At 42.2% G+C, this 13,888-nt stretch overlaps 2 protein-coding genes across 16 annotated transcripts in view; both read left to right on the top strand.

Annotated features, from left to right (window-relative positions):
- The window catches only part of RNF213 (ring finger protein 213), a 162,195-nt gene extending 159,791 nt beyond the window's left edge, over window positions 1-2,404 (top strand). For all 4 annotated transcript variants that reach the window (XM_072645241.1, XM_072645243.1, XM_072645244.1 and 1 more), the window contains one exon: window positions 464-2,404. In XM_072645241.1, the coding sequence (XP_072501342.1) occupies window positions 464-617 (154 nt within the window). In that variant the 3' untranslated portion in view covers window positions 618-2,404. The remainder of the gene's footprint in view (window positions 1-463) is intronic.
- A 7,512-nt stretch (window positions 2,405-9,916) lies between these two features.
- ENDOV (endonuclease V) overlaps window positions 9,917-13,888 on the top strand; it is a 94,758-nt gene continuing 90,786 nt past the window's right edge. For 2 of the 12 annotated variants that reach the window (XM_072645248.1, XM_072645249.1), the window contains exons 1-2: window positions 9,959-10,249; window positions 13,506-13,677. In XM_072645248.1, the coding sequence (XP_072501349.1) occupies window positions 10,194-10,249; window positions 13,506-13,677 (228 nt within the window). In that variant the 5' untranslated portion in view covers window positions 9,959-10,193. Of the gene's footprint in view, window positions 10,250-13,505; window positions 13,678-13,888 lie in introns of all 12 variants that reach the window. The other 10 variants (XM_072645247.1, XM_072645246.1, XM_072645250.1 and 7 more) reach the window with 7 other exon arrangements.

The following is a 13,888-nucleotide window of genomic DNA, read 5'->3' on the forward strand; positions in this document are numbered from 1 at the left end:
TGCTCATCTTTGTGAGCTCTTAATAGGGCTATAGAGAAAAGTGCATATGAAGAGCCATTTGCTTTGTACACAGTTATCTTTGCTGTCATATAGGACTGTAGCATGTAGACTCCCCCATTAGAACTTTGACTGTTCCATTAAATGACTAGAGAGGTCTATAACCAATCAATCAGTAAACATTCATTAAGCACCTACTACGTGGCAGGCACTGTGTTAAGTGCTGGGGATACAAACAAAGGCAGACAACAGTCCTTGCCCTCAAGGAGTTCATAATCTACAGGAGGAGTTTACTCCTATTCTCCCCCCACCCCAGCACCAAGCGGGGTGCATTGTCCATTACTAGATATTTAATAAAGGTCTGTGGAATTGAACTGACAGGTGAAAATTTTGTAAGCTTATTGATTTCTTTTAAACTGTTTGCCAGGCTGTTTTTTAATTCATTTTTCATCTTTTTTTTTTCCAGCCTGAAAGAGACACTGGTGAGTTACATGGAAACCAAGGAGAGTGAAATCCCTCCAGAAATAGAATCTCAATTCCCAGAAGAGATTCTTCTCTCCCATTGTATTGCTGTGTGGAAAGCTGCTGCTAGCCTTAAACAGGATCGCAGACTTGCATAGATTTCTTTTTGTAGCACTATCTTCAGAAGAGACTGTTGGAAAAAAGGACAGACTTCTCTTTGTCTCCTTCCTCTGGGAAGTGAATTTTGTTGTAACAGTTTGTTACCTCTGTGAGTGCTTGGAAGAGAAATACTTGACACAGCAGTAAATTCAGGACCAAGATGTGCTACATAAGCTTGCAACGTTCAATGCTCTGGGAGCTAAACTGTTTGGGGAATGTGTATATTCCAAAATTTCACTCACATCCACTTATGAGCACTGTTCACAGGAAGGTCTGAATTCAGAATGACTTGAAACTGGAAATAAGCCATCTTCCTTGACATTCTGGAGTAAACAGGTTGCAGAGTGGCTTGACAGCTTTGTACTGATGAATAAGATCTTATACCTCTGGCCCTGTTTATCTGTAAAGCACATACCCACCAGTTCAGACCTCAGTCGCCCCCAACTACCACACACCTAGGAGGAAAAATTTGTCCTTTTTTCAGTTCATTTTTCCACTTCAAGATGTTTTGTCTGCACTCACAGAAGAAAGTGGCTTTCTTCTCTTTCTTTGGAGTTTTTGACTACCATTTAACTAATTCAGAGGATGACAATCTGTTTATTTCTTCATCATCTTCTGGCAAATGTATAACAATCCAGAATGTTTTGTGAGTGCCTTAAGACTAAACAAAATCTGAACCAGACCTCCAGATATAAAAATACAGCCAAGTTCAAATTGGCAATAGCCAAAAATGAAAGCTTAAACTTGGATCATGATGGGGTAGGTTTGAGTCCCTGTGGGTAATTCTTAATTTTCTGGCAACTGTGTCAAATGAATTCAGTATAGAAATCTAAACTTCCTTTGAATGCAACCTCTCTGGGTCTTAGTTCTCTTGCTTTAACTGAGAGAATGCACCAAACCAGCCAGTTTACAAAGAAGTAAGAAAAAGACTATTAAATTAGCCCTGATGTTGTGCTGCTTTCCTTATCTGAGCTCTCTTCCCTAATTCCTATTTCTAGAAGCTCAACAGATGTATTTGCAATATTGAAATTAAGGTTATGACTCTGGTGTTAATGACAAATGTGCACTTTTAAAAGTAACGTTCTAGTTAAAAGTTCAGATCCTGAACTAGTCAAGGTAGTTCAATAAATTTAACAACATACATTTTTAATAACAGTGGAAGGAATTGTAGTTCATTTTCCAATTTTCACTGTTTTAACATTGTCTTAAAGAGGTATTCAGAATACACAGTAAAGTGCTCTGATTTGGTGGTAGTAATCTGTGTGGAAGCATTTGGCCATCTACTGATCTAACAATGCCAAGATTATATAACATGATTATCTGCACATCTAATTTCCCACTGGATGTATTCATTTAACTTAACTTTGGGGTGGAAACCACCTTCATACCTCAATTGAAACAGAATTAATTGTAATTCTTCAGGCCACAACTAGCATCCCAAACTGTTTTCAGTTTCTTAGCTTGGTGCTGTCCCTACCTGTACTTGTATCATGCCTTAGCTGCAGCCATTTGTTTACAGGTGTCAGGTGGGAGCCTGAGTAATGTTGTTGCACTGAAGACCATTTTTGTTGAATTTTCCTCCTACCCCTTCTGATTTTTATGAAGGACTTTTCTATGAAGAGTTGTATGGGTTTTTTTTTTTTATTCTTCCAAAGCCTTAACTTTCCTGCCTAGCTTAGTCATGTTGTACATACAAAAGTGCACTTGACCTAGTACGTGGCAGAAACAGACTTTATTGTAATTGTTATTTCTGCTTTAATAAACCTGATTTTTTTTTTTTTTGCTATTAAGATTCCTTTTCATTTGGAGCTGAGTGCTTGTCAGTGGCAAATGGAAAGTAACTAGAATTCTTGGGAGGATTCCAGTTTTTAGTGGAAAATTCCTTGGAGAAGATCAACTGAGAGGAAATCTAGGCAAGTCAAACTATTTCCTAGGCATGCTGGAAATAATAATTGAAATGACCCGTAAAATTTGCCCCTCCATTAAAAATGAATGCAGCAGGTTATAGTGAAAAAAGCACTGGACTTGGAATCAAAAACTCTGAGTTTGAATCTTGGCTCTGCCACTAATTGCTTGAATGACTTTGGACATGCCACTCTGCTCTTCTGTTTCTGCATTTATAAAGTGGAGTAGTTGCATTATAGAAAATCACTAAGGTTCCTTCCAGCTCAAAATCACTTAATCCCCACAGAACTTGTTTTGCCATTCATATCTAAATTTTAAAATAATTTTGGAAAAATTTGCCATCTCTCAACTATCCAAAAGAAGAAAGTTGGGCAGTGAGAGCCATTGAAGGTATAGTGGAAATTGCTTTGGACTAGAAGCTAGACCTAGATTCCTCCATGTGGGATCCATCAGGGCTCATTATGTGCCCCTGGTATTAACAGGTATTAAGTGCCGACTTAAGCAGACTCTCTGCTTGGCACTGGGGATATAAATGCAGAAAATGAAACATTCTCAAAGCATTACATTCTGTTGGGGGGCAACAACAAATGTGTATACAAATATATACATACCCCCACCCCTAAATGGTAAAAAGAATAAAAACAAAGTTGATAAACACAAGATTAAGAGGAAGGGTACCAATAGCTGGGGGAATCAGAAAAGGTTTCATGTAGAAGGTTGTTACTGAACTGCTTTTTGAAGAAAAAGTGAATTTTAAAAGGCAGAAGTAAGGGAGTGAATTTCAGGCATATGTGATGGCAAGTACAGAGACTGGTAGATAGGAGATGAAATGTCATGCATGAGGAACAGAGAGAAATGCAGTTCAGCATTATGGAAGACTCTCAGAGAGGATTGTATTCAGTAAGACTGGAAAGATAGGTTAGGGCTAGGTTGTAAAAGGCTTTAAAAGCTAAAGAGGAATTCATATTTGATCCTAGGGGTAATAAGGAATCACTGGAGTTTACTTAGCAAGGGAGTCACTTAAGGAAAATCACTGGCAATGGTGTAAAGGACAGACAAGGGAAGCTAGGAAGAGGTGAAGAAACAGACCAACAAAAAGGCTAATGGAATAGACCAGGCAAGAATTGATGAGCTGAACTAGGCTAGTGACTGAATGGTGAGGTGGGGATAGATTTGAGATGCTGAGGAGGTAGAAACAAGATATGACAACTGATTAGATTTGTGGGGTGAGGAAGAGTGAGGATCTAGAGTGTCAGGATGAGTGGAAGAGGGGCAGTGCCTTGGGTAGAACTAGGGAAGTTTGGAACAAGAGTGGATTGGGGGGGGGGGGGGTGTGTGGAGAGGAGGAATAATGAGTTTTGCTTTGGGCATTTTGAGTTTGAGATGTCTATGGGACTTTCACTTTGAAATGCCCAGTAGGCTTTGAAGATTGAAGATGATTGAGGCTCAAGGGAGAAAAATGGACTGAATATATGGATATTTGATACATCTATATAAATATGTTACTATAACCCATGTGCCTAGGGGAACATCCTCTGTAAGGGGGTTGAGTATGAATGATAAATCAGCAAAGGAGACTGAAAATGAGTAAACAGGTAGGAGGAAATTAGGAGAGTACTACACGAAAAACCCAGGGAAGAGGAAGAAAGAGTGGTCAGTGTCAAATGCAAAAGAAGTCCAGAAGGAGGGGAACTTAGAAAAAAACTATCCAGATAACTTAGAAATTTTTGGTAACTTTGTAGAAAGCAGTTTCATTTGAATGATGAGGTGTGAAGCTAGATTTTTCCAAGGAGAGGAATTGGGTTCAAAGAGTGTAGAAGGCGTCTTTTCTAGGAGTACAACTGAGAAAGGGAAGATAAATAAGATGGTAGCTTGAGGGGAAGGTAGGGTCTAGTGAAGAACTTTTTAAGAAAGGGGAAACAGGCATGTTTGGAGGTAGCAAGCAAGGATCAATAGAAAGAGGTTAGAAATTAGAGTGGGGGGTGGTGATGTAATCTAGATCCAGGGTTTATGTAGAAGAGTTGGCCTTAGCAAGAAAAGCAACCTTATTAGAGATCTAGGAAAAGAAGAGAGAGGATGCTAAGAAATCTTGAGTTGGGAAGGGGAGAAGAGAGAGCTAACATCAGCTGGCCTACAGTCTCAGAAAAAGAAGTGAATTCCTCAACTGAGAGGGGAAAAGGGGGAGGAGATGAGGGAGTTTGGGGAGAAGTTTGGCAGAACCTGTGGGTAGTCAGAGAATCATTTAGGGAGGAATAAAAGAATTTCCTTGCTGCAATGAGGGTCCAGTTGAAGTTGGATAACATGAATTTATAATATTTGTGTGACCTTCTCTAGCTTCATTCAGTAATAAGTGAGTTGAATGGAAAAGGCTAATCATGAGTAATCCAGGACTGGGGTCTGGCAAGAATGGATGGCAGGAGAATTCCTGTTTAACCTTTATGTACCCTAGTTTCTCACTTGGAAACTAAGAAGGGTGGACAGATCCCCTTTTATGATCTTTGATCTGAGTATGTGCTTCTGTGAATCTAGTTTTCAGTTTACAAGCACTCACTGGCTTAAGACAGTAGCTTTCACATAAAAGGCAGCATCATGGTGTAGTGGAGAACACAGTGCACCTGAGAGTTAGAAGACCTATATTTTAGTCCTCCTGGCTTTGCTACTACATAAGAGCCTTGAGTAACTTCATCTTTCTGGAACTATTTTCTCTTCTGAAAAATGAGGTTGGACTTTGTTGGACCTAGCAGCTCTAATAGTGTATAATATTAAGGTGCATACCACATGGAGATTAATCTTCCTAACAGTCTTCATCTTGTAGCTGTTCTGCTCAGGATAAAATAGCTCCCTAGCCTACCACACTAAATCCAGATTGTTTCAATTTAGCAATTTGGCCCTACCCTATTTCCCATTCTACTCCTCTAAAACCAACAGCTGACTCCATGGAATCAGAGTTGTAAGGATTCCTGATTAAAATTCATTTCTGAACGTGGTTAGGGTCACCTCCATCTGTGGACAAACCAGAATCTAGTTTCTTGTCATTAATTGAGAACTTAACACCTCTTAAGTCGACCCATTTGGGTATCTCTAATTATTAGGAACCCTTTCCTGTTCCCCCTATCTAACTAGTGCCTTCTTTTCTAAGATATTCTAATATTTGTTTTGTATATACCTAGATTTGTTCAAATTGTGTCTCCCTTAAAGTTCCCTCATAAGCTCCCCCACAGGTAAGGACTATTTCATTTTAGTTTTGGTACAGTGGCTAGCAAATCCTAGCTTCATAAATGCTTGTCATTTGTTTGATTATGGCTTGGTTTCTAGTCATTTCACCGTTACAATTGCCCTCTCCTTTACCCCCAGATTATCAAGCTAGGTTCCTTGTAGTTGCCCACATATACCACGTTAATTCTTATGTCCATACCTTTCTTCATGCTGTTATTTTCATTGGGAAACTGGCTCCTTTCCCCTTTTCAAGTCCTACTGATCCTTGACAATCTGGCTCAAATCAACACCATCTCCTTGAGCAACTTCTAATCGCTTCAGTCTAGTGAGCTCTCCAGCTCTTCCTAAATTCCTATGGAACTTAACTATTAAATAGTTGATTGTTTCAGTCATGTCCAACTTTTCATGACCCCATTTGGGGTTTTCTTGACAAGGATACTAGGTTTGTGGTTTGTCATTTCCTTCTTCAGCTCATTTTACAGATGAAGAAACTGAGGCAAACAAGGGTTAAGTTACTTGCCCAGGGTCACACAGCCATCAACTGTCTGAGGGCAGATTTGAGCTCAGGAAGATGAGTCTTCCTGCCTCCAGGCTTGGTCCGTTATCCAATGAGCCTCCTAAATACTCTATTATACAGTTTAGCATTGAATTATTATCTAGGTCTTGTATCAGGCATTAACTCGACTCAGCTTCTTGGAGTCATATATACTTTTTCTTGGGCCCTTAGTGCCATTGTTAGCACTGTGCTGAGCACTTAGCGAATATTTAATAAATAGGATGACAATTTAGAATTAGAAAGAACCTTAGTATTCATATAGTGAGACCCTCCTTCCTTATGGTACATATGAGAGAACAGGCCTTGGGGTTTGATTTGCCTGTGGTTACAGTCTGTAAGTAGTAAATCAGAATTCTGGTGCCCTCCAAATCTAGGGTTCTTGACACTTGCTACAAGATATTGCCTAGTTTGTTGATTGCTATCACTAAACTGGTTGTGGGCTTCTAATTCTTAATGGAAAACTGCCTTATTTGAAGCCAAAGTAGGGAAAGGAGGCTATTGCAGAGGAGACTATATAAGATTGCTAAGGCCACAAATAACTATTCTATTTCTGGGAACTTTTTACCTTTTACTTATATTCTAAGAGCCACATGCTCTTGGTTGTCAGTTCTTTTCATAATTCCCATTGTGCTTTCTTATTTTTGTTGGATACAAATGATGGATCTTTTTCTCTCTCCAAGTTTATGCTATGTTATTCAGTCCCAAATCTCACTGCACCAACCCAAGTTGTATATTATCTCCAGAAGTAAATAGTTCTTTATACTTTGTCCTAGCAGGGACAGCAGTTAGGATAGGAGTTATGCAGTAAATCTTCAAAGAAGTTCATTTCCCCTTTTCCTTTTTATGAAATTTGTGTATGAATTATTTAGTTCACATTATGGGTAATGGCATTTGTTGATTTGTTAGCTGACAGCCATGAGGTATTTCACCTCTCATCATTTTAAAAGGAAAATCCAGGCAACTTCAAATTGGAAACAAATTTCCAGCTGTAAACAGCTACTCTGGAGATAATGTAAGCTTAACAGTCCCTGCTAAGTAGATATGGCACATAAATCCAGTCTTACTTAAGGAACCGTTATAAATAGGCAACTTTCTTTAGACACTATGCTGCAAGTATAAGATTGCTTCATATGCTGAACCTGAAGTGTTACAGACAATGGAGGAGAAAACCAAATGGCTGGATATAATCCACCCTAATTATAATCAGCATTTATATTATATTTTGTATTTTCTAAACACTTCCCTAAATCATTAACTAACCCCTGCTGTAGGATGACATTATTAATTCCCAGTTTACAATTGGGAAAAACAAGCACAGAGTTAATTTGTTCCATGCCAAAGTATCGCAGTGTATGACAACTCAGGACGTTTGATGTTCCCCCTGTTATACAAGAATACCCTACTCCTACTTGAACATAGCAAAAATCCATGGTAGGACCAAAAAAAAAAAAAAAAAAGCAAGGTGAGGACAGATGGGAAACAGGTTCTAACTAAAACATGGTTTGTGTGTGGGGAGGAGGGAGTCAGAAAGAGGACAGGAAGGTTGTCCAACACACCTCCAGGGAAAAGATTCAACAATTAGAAACCACAAGTACCTGCCTGCCATATGTATAGAATCTTCAAATTAAAGATTTTCAGGAATCTTATAAGTCTTTAATAGCTGACATTTATATAGGACTTTAAGGATTGTAAACTTCCATCGGAACTTCACAACTACCAGCCATTATGGTTATTCTCATTTTGCAGATAGGGAAACTGAGGCTCAGGGGTCAAGCAACACACAGTATCAGGGACAAGATTTAGTCATAGGTCTTCCCTAATTTCATCTAGTTCAATTTAAACACAAGTAGGAACTTTTATAACATCTCTAACAATGAACTATGGATACTCTGCTTGAAGAACTTCACTGACAGAAGCTTGTTGTCCATTACTCTATCTACTGCCAATCCCAAGTGGTGAGTTCCACTTCTGGACAGCTATATTCATTGCTTCTAATTCTACCCTTGGGTCAAACAGGTAGCCCATCACCTCATACAGGGTCTAACTCATAGTAGGCTAATGATGGTTGAGAGATGGATCCCCTAAAACAAAGTCTCCAGTCCCCTCATTATGGTCCGCTACCTCTGGAAGCTCTTATTCACATATTTGAGTGACTAAATACCTGACACACACAAAAGAGGCCCTGTCCCCAGGGAGCTTCTATTTTATCAGGTGGTGGTGTATGTGATTATAGAAAATACATGCAGAGTAAATAATATTGGAGTGGAGTGGTGGAAATAGGAGGATCAGAAAAAGCCTCATTTTGTATTTTAGAGGCCCTTTTGCTTCTGTTCCCTCTTTTACCTCCCCTCTGTAACTAGGCCAACAAGGAGGAATCTGGTCAATGGTTGGGTTGGTGGTGTCCACTGCAAACCCATTAGGATCATACAATCCAGAGCTGAAAATGATCTTAGAGGCCATCTAGTTCAGATGTTCTAAAACCTAAGGACCTCCTGGATAGATTTCGTGGTGTCCAGTGAACTTTGACAGGAAACTAATTACATCTTTATTTTCACTTACCTGTAATTGAAATTTATCATTTCCTTCTATTATGAATATAGGCAACAAATCACAGTGACTCAAAAAAAGCTTAAAACTCCTTCATGTAATCTAGTCCTCTCATTTTATAGATGAGAAAATAAAGCCAGTAGAAAGGTCAATAATTTCTCTATCGTCAGATCCATCAACTCCAGGAAGAAGGCTCTTTCCACCATACTATGGAGGGGAGAGCCAGGCTAAACTCTTCGAAACTCTGCCTTATTTACATCCCTCTCAGATGCAGGTCAACACATCACACTTATGATGTCACTAGTCCTTTTCGCGAACAGACGAACAAGAATCGGAACACAAAATAGTATTTAAGTGCCTACTACATGCAGGGCTCTGCGTTAGGTGCTGCCCGTTCAGATCCCCCATAATGTTAATGTCTTCCCTCTGATTATTTCCAATGTATCCTGTATATATAACTTGATACATAGTTTTCACCTTGCTTCTCCTCCCCACTGGACTGTGAGTTCCTAGATGACAGGGACTGTCTTTTCCTTTGTATCCCCATCGCTTAGCACACGCTCTGGCACGCAGGAGGTGCTGGACAAATATTTACTGATTGAGTAAGTAAAGCAAAAAAAATGAAACAACCTTTACTGGAAAAGGACCTTACACTGTACTTGGAAAAACAAGAAACGTTATATAAAAATGGGCTCTCTGGGAGCACGGCGGAGGGATACCAGGAAAAATTCTGGTGATGTAAAAAAGGCTCGTAAACTTTTATTTCAAAATACTACCCAAGATCCATACAACACAAATATAAAATTAATACAAATATCTGTATCTATATATATATACACACACATACACCAAGTATTAACTACAAGGTACTCTGGCAGGAAGGCAGGAGAGAGATGGAAAAATAAAAGGAGGGGAGGAAGGGAGAGCCAGGGATATAAAGGCAGCCCTGCTTTCTAGGAGCTGGAAGGGAACAAGACAAAAAAAAAAGGGAAAACCGGTGACCCGGGAAGAATATTCCGTTTCGGAAAGTTACAGGGAGGGGCCGACGGCGGAAGTACGAGGCCTGGGCGCGCTCAGCCCAGGAGCTTCTGGAGGCGCCCGCTTCCCGTCCTCCTCCGTCCTCCCCCGTCCTCCCCCGCCTCTCCCGGAGCTCCGCACCCCGCGGGACCGGAAGTAGGTCGGCCGGAGGAGAAGAAAACAGGGCGGGGCTCGCAGGGAACCCGCGCGTGCCACCCCTCTGCGCAAGGAGCTCTGGGACAGCGGGCGTTCCTTCCGAGGAAAGCCGTCCGGTGCGCACCGTGCTGGGCTGCCCCTGGAAGTGACGCCCCGAAACAGACGGTGAAGTCGCACCATGGCCCACGAGGCCCTTGGGCCGCCGCCGCGGGAGACTCTGTCCCGCTGGGAACGGTAACGATCCGGAAAGGGAAGGGCGGAATCACCCGTTTGATAACTCTTCGCGGGTTTCGGCCCGAATCCCAGCCGGGCCCGTCAGGCTCTACTTCCAGTGCCCCGCCCCTCCCTCTCCTCCCGCTGCCGCACCGCCTCTGCGCGCATGCGTCGGCCCTGGCTGCCGCGGCTGCGGAGGCGCTGGCTGGGCTCCTGGGCGCGTTTCCCAGAATCCCCCGCCTCCAACCCCGGGAGCTGTTCCCAGCTCCGTGCTGGAGTCCTTGAGAACCTCTTGTTTGGAGCTGGGCTTGGCCGAGAAGTGAAGGGGATTCCAGCTTTCCAGTGTGGCATCACTTGCCCACAATAATCATCGTGATAGCAGTAATAGTAACCGTATTGTGCCCTGCTAAACGTTTCATTTTGTCACAGTCCTGGGAGGGGGAGGTGCTTCATTGTCCCCATTTTTGCAAGTGAGGAAGCTGAGGCAGACCAGGGAAAGTGCCTTGTCCAAGGTCACGTGGCCAGTTTAAGAGCCCGAGGCTGAATGGGAGCTCAGGACTTCCTGCCCTTGAAGGCCCCTCCCCCAAGCCTCAGGGAAGAAGGAGGAGGGGCAGGTGGCCTGGGGCGGTTCAAGTTTCTGGACGCCCAGCAAGTCCTTGTGTGTGTCTGTACATGTACACAGTTCCATACAGAGCCACATACAGCACGTGAGATTAACATACAAGGAAACATACATCAGTGTGCACATGTATGTGTGTGTGCACACTGTGTGACTGCCTCAGTCAGTAAACCTTTACCAAGTAGCCACGACGTGCCAGGCCCTGTGCTAAGGGCTGAGCATCCAAGGCAGAGACAGAAGACAGTCCCTGCTCTTAAGGAGTTCGTAGTGTCTGACTCGGTGACCTCATGGACCACACTGTGGGTGGGCTTTTCTTGGCAAAGATGCTGCAGTTGTTTGCCATTTCCTTCCCAAGTGGATTAAAGCAAACAGGTTAAGTGACTTGCTCAGTTCAGTACCTGAGGCTGAATTTGAACTCAGGTTTTCCAGACCCCAGGCACAAAAGAAGGAATCCACTGAGCCAGCTCGCTGCCTCCTGGACAAAAAGAAGTTCAGGAATTTGCCCAAGGGCACTCAGCTATAAGTGTCTGAGGCCTTTTTTGAATTCAGGCCTTCCTGACTCCAGGTCCAGCACTCTATCACACTGAGTTAAGCTGCCCAGTGGGAGGGACAAGCAGCAAATAAATGTACAGACCAGTTATATACAGGATGAATAAAATGCAAATAAGTGAGGGAAGACACTAGAATTAAGAGTGGTGGATAAAGGCTTCCAGTAGAAGAGATTTTAGTTGGGACTTGAAGCCAGGTTTGTTGTTGTGTTTGTCCTTCCTTCTTGAAGAAGACCAGGACATCAAGATGATGGCATGACTTGCACTTGACTTTGATTTGAGTCAGGGAGGGCTGTGCAAGGTCACCAGCCTTACTTTCTTCTCCTGAGTCATCTGAAACCAGGGAAGACAATAGGTGGAGATGAGGATGGAGAATAATCTAATCATGGGGGACAACCAGAGGAAAGGCCCAGAGTTGAGAGATGGAGAGTGTCTTGTTAGTGAAATAACAAAGAGGCTAGTGTTACAATGATGGGGTGCTTCAGTGCATGCATGTGCTTGGGCCCCAATTCTAAAATCACATTTCTCCCTAGCCTCAAAATACTATCCCAGGAAGTTTTTTTCCCAGCTCAAGGACACAGCCTACCCTAGCAGGAACTGTTATCTCCCTTCCTGATACAGCAGCCAGCTACACCTATAGAATTTATTAGTCTGAAACAGCTGTGTACTGGCTGAATGGGCTGTGCACTGGGTCATAATGACGTTTACTACTCACTGACCAATCATACGTATACTAGACTTAGACATATGTATACTCCCATACATTTATCTTGTCTAACGACATTGATGGGAGCAACCTGGTATTTCTGAGTTAGCCCTGACCATTAGTTGACTTAGTGACATTTCAGGCCTAAAACCACACCTCTAGGTAGCCAAGTAGCCCTCCTTGGGCTATTTCCCAATGAACTCTGGGTAAAATACCTGCACAGTACGTACCAAAAGCGCATGTTCCTTTAAGAACTAACCACTCCCTAATTCCACCCTGAATCACCTAGTTAGCCTATTTGGCACATGCTTCACTATAGAATATCCTATATAAACTCTACCTATACCCCTCTAAGATTGCAGGCTCCCTAAGAACTCTTGCCTGCTGAAAAGCATAATAAATCTTTACTTTGACCTCAACAATGCTTGAGTCTGCAAATTCCTTCCAGGAGGCCTGCCCCTGGTATCCCAGTCTTTGGGGGGGTCTTACCACCACCCCCTTCCAGCCCTCATCAACAGGATGGAAGAGTATGTGCCGGGGAGTAAAGTATAGGTAGAAGAAGGTAGGTTACAAAGGGATTTGAATGTAGAACAGAGGATTTATATTTGATCCTGAACGTGAAAAAGACCTATTAGAGTTTATTGATTAGGATGGGGGACCAGTTTCCTCAGTTGTAAAATGGGGATAACAGTACCTACTTTGTTGGATTGTTGTGAGGATCAAATGAGAGTATTTGTAAAATACTTAGCACAGTACCTGGCTCTTAGTAGGTACTACACAAATGCTTATTTCCTTCTCTCCCTCCTGCCTTTTGTTCCCTTCAAGTCCCAGTCTGGCTGTGTGACCTTAGGCAAGTCTGGGTAGCTCCGAGTTGTATGTGGGTATTAGTAGAAGGAGTTTTTTCACCTGGGAGTTCCCTGTATAGATAAAATCATAGATCCAGTCATTATCCTTGTGCAATAATGAATAGATGCAGAGGAATAAAGCACTTATTAAGTAGTTACAATGTACCAGGCACTGTAGTAAACTGAGGGTACAAAGACAAGCTATTAAAGTAGCACGTGCCCTCAAGCTCGTCTTCTAATGGAGGAATATAGGAGTGCTGGAAAGGGAAAGGGATGGTGGTGGGTGAAAGAGGTGGAGTTGGTCTTCAGGCAGGAGGGAGAATAATTAAAGGAACATTTCTAAGACTCCTCTCCAAAGTTTCATTCCTACTCCTGGATACAAGTTGGGGACTTGAAATAGTTTTTAGGTTGAAAGTAGGGATCCTTAGATGAATGAAAAATTTTTACTGATATGTCAAGTTCTGAACATGGATGGGAGATTTTTCTGTTGTTATTGTAAGAGACTGAGGGATATCACCTATGGACCTACTTTGATGTTTCTCTTCTTTAAACCCCACAGGGAGCAAGCCCGCCTGAAGGCCAGTGTCATTGACTGGGATACAGAAGTGTGGCAGAGGGATTCAGATTTTGCTGGTCTGCATCGGATTGGGGGTGTTGATATATCCTTCATTAAAGGGGATGATGTCAGAGCCTGTGCCTCTCTAGTGGTGCTCAGCTACCCTGAGCTTGAGGTAACATCCAGTTGGAGCACTATTAAGTCCCCAGACTGAATTAGGATGTGATAGAGGGGTACAAGGAAGAAAGCCCAGGGCAGCAGTCTGACCATTCTTTATTTTGTTTTTAAATTGAACCCTCCAGTTTCAAAATAGCAGGCGTTGGAAGACTGTGAAGTGAGCATGAGACCAACTGTCTGTGTTTGTATTAATGAATAGTATGTATATT

The sequence above is a fragment of the Notamacropus eugenii genome, chromosome 2, assembly GCF_028372415.1.
Source record: "Notamacropus eugenii isolate mMacEug1 chromosome 2, mMacEug1.pri_v2, whole genome shotgun sequence".
NCBI classification, from domain to species: domain Eukaryota; kingdom Metazoa; phylum Chordata; class Mammalia; order Diprotodontia; family Macropodidae; genus Notamacropus; species Notamacropus eugenii.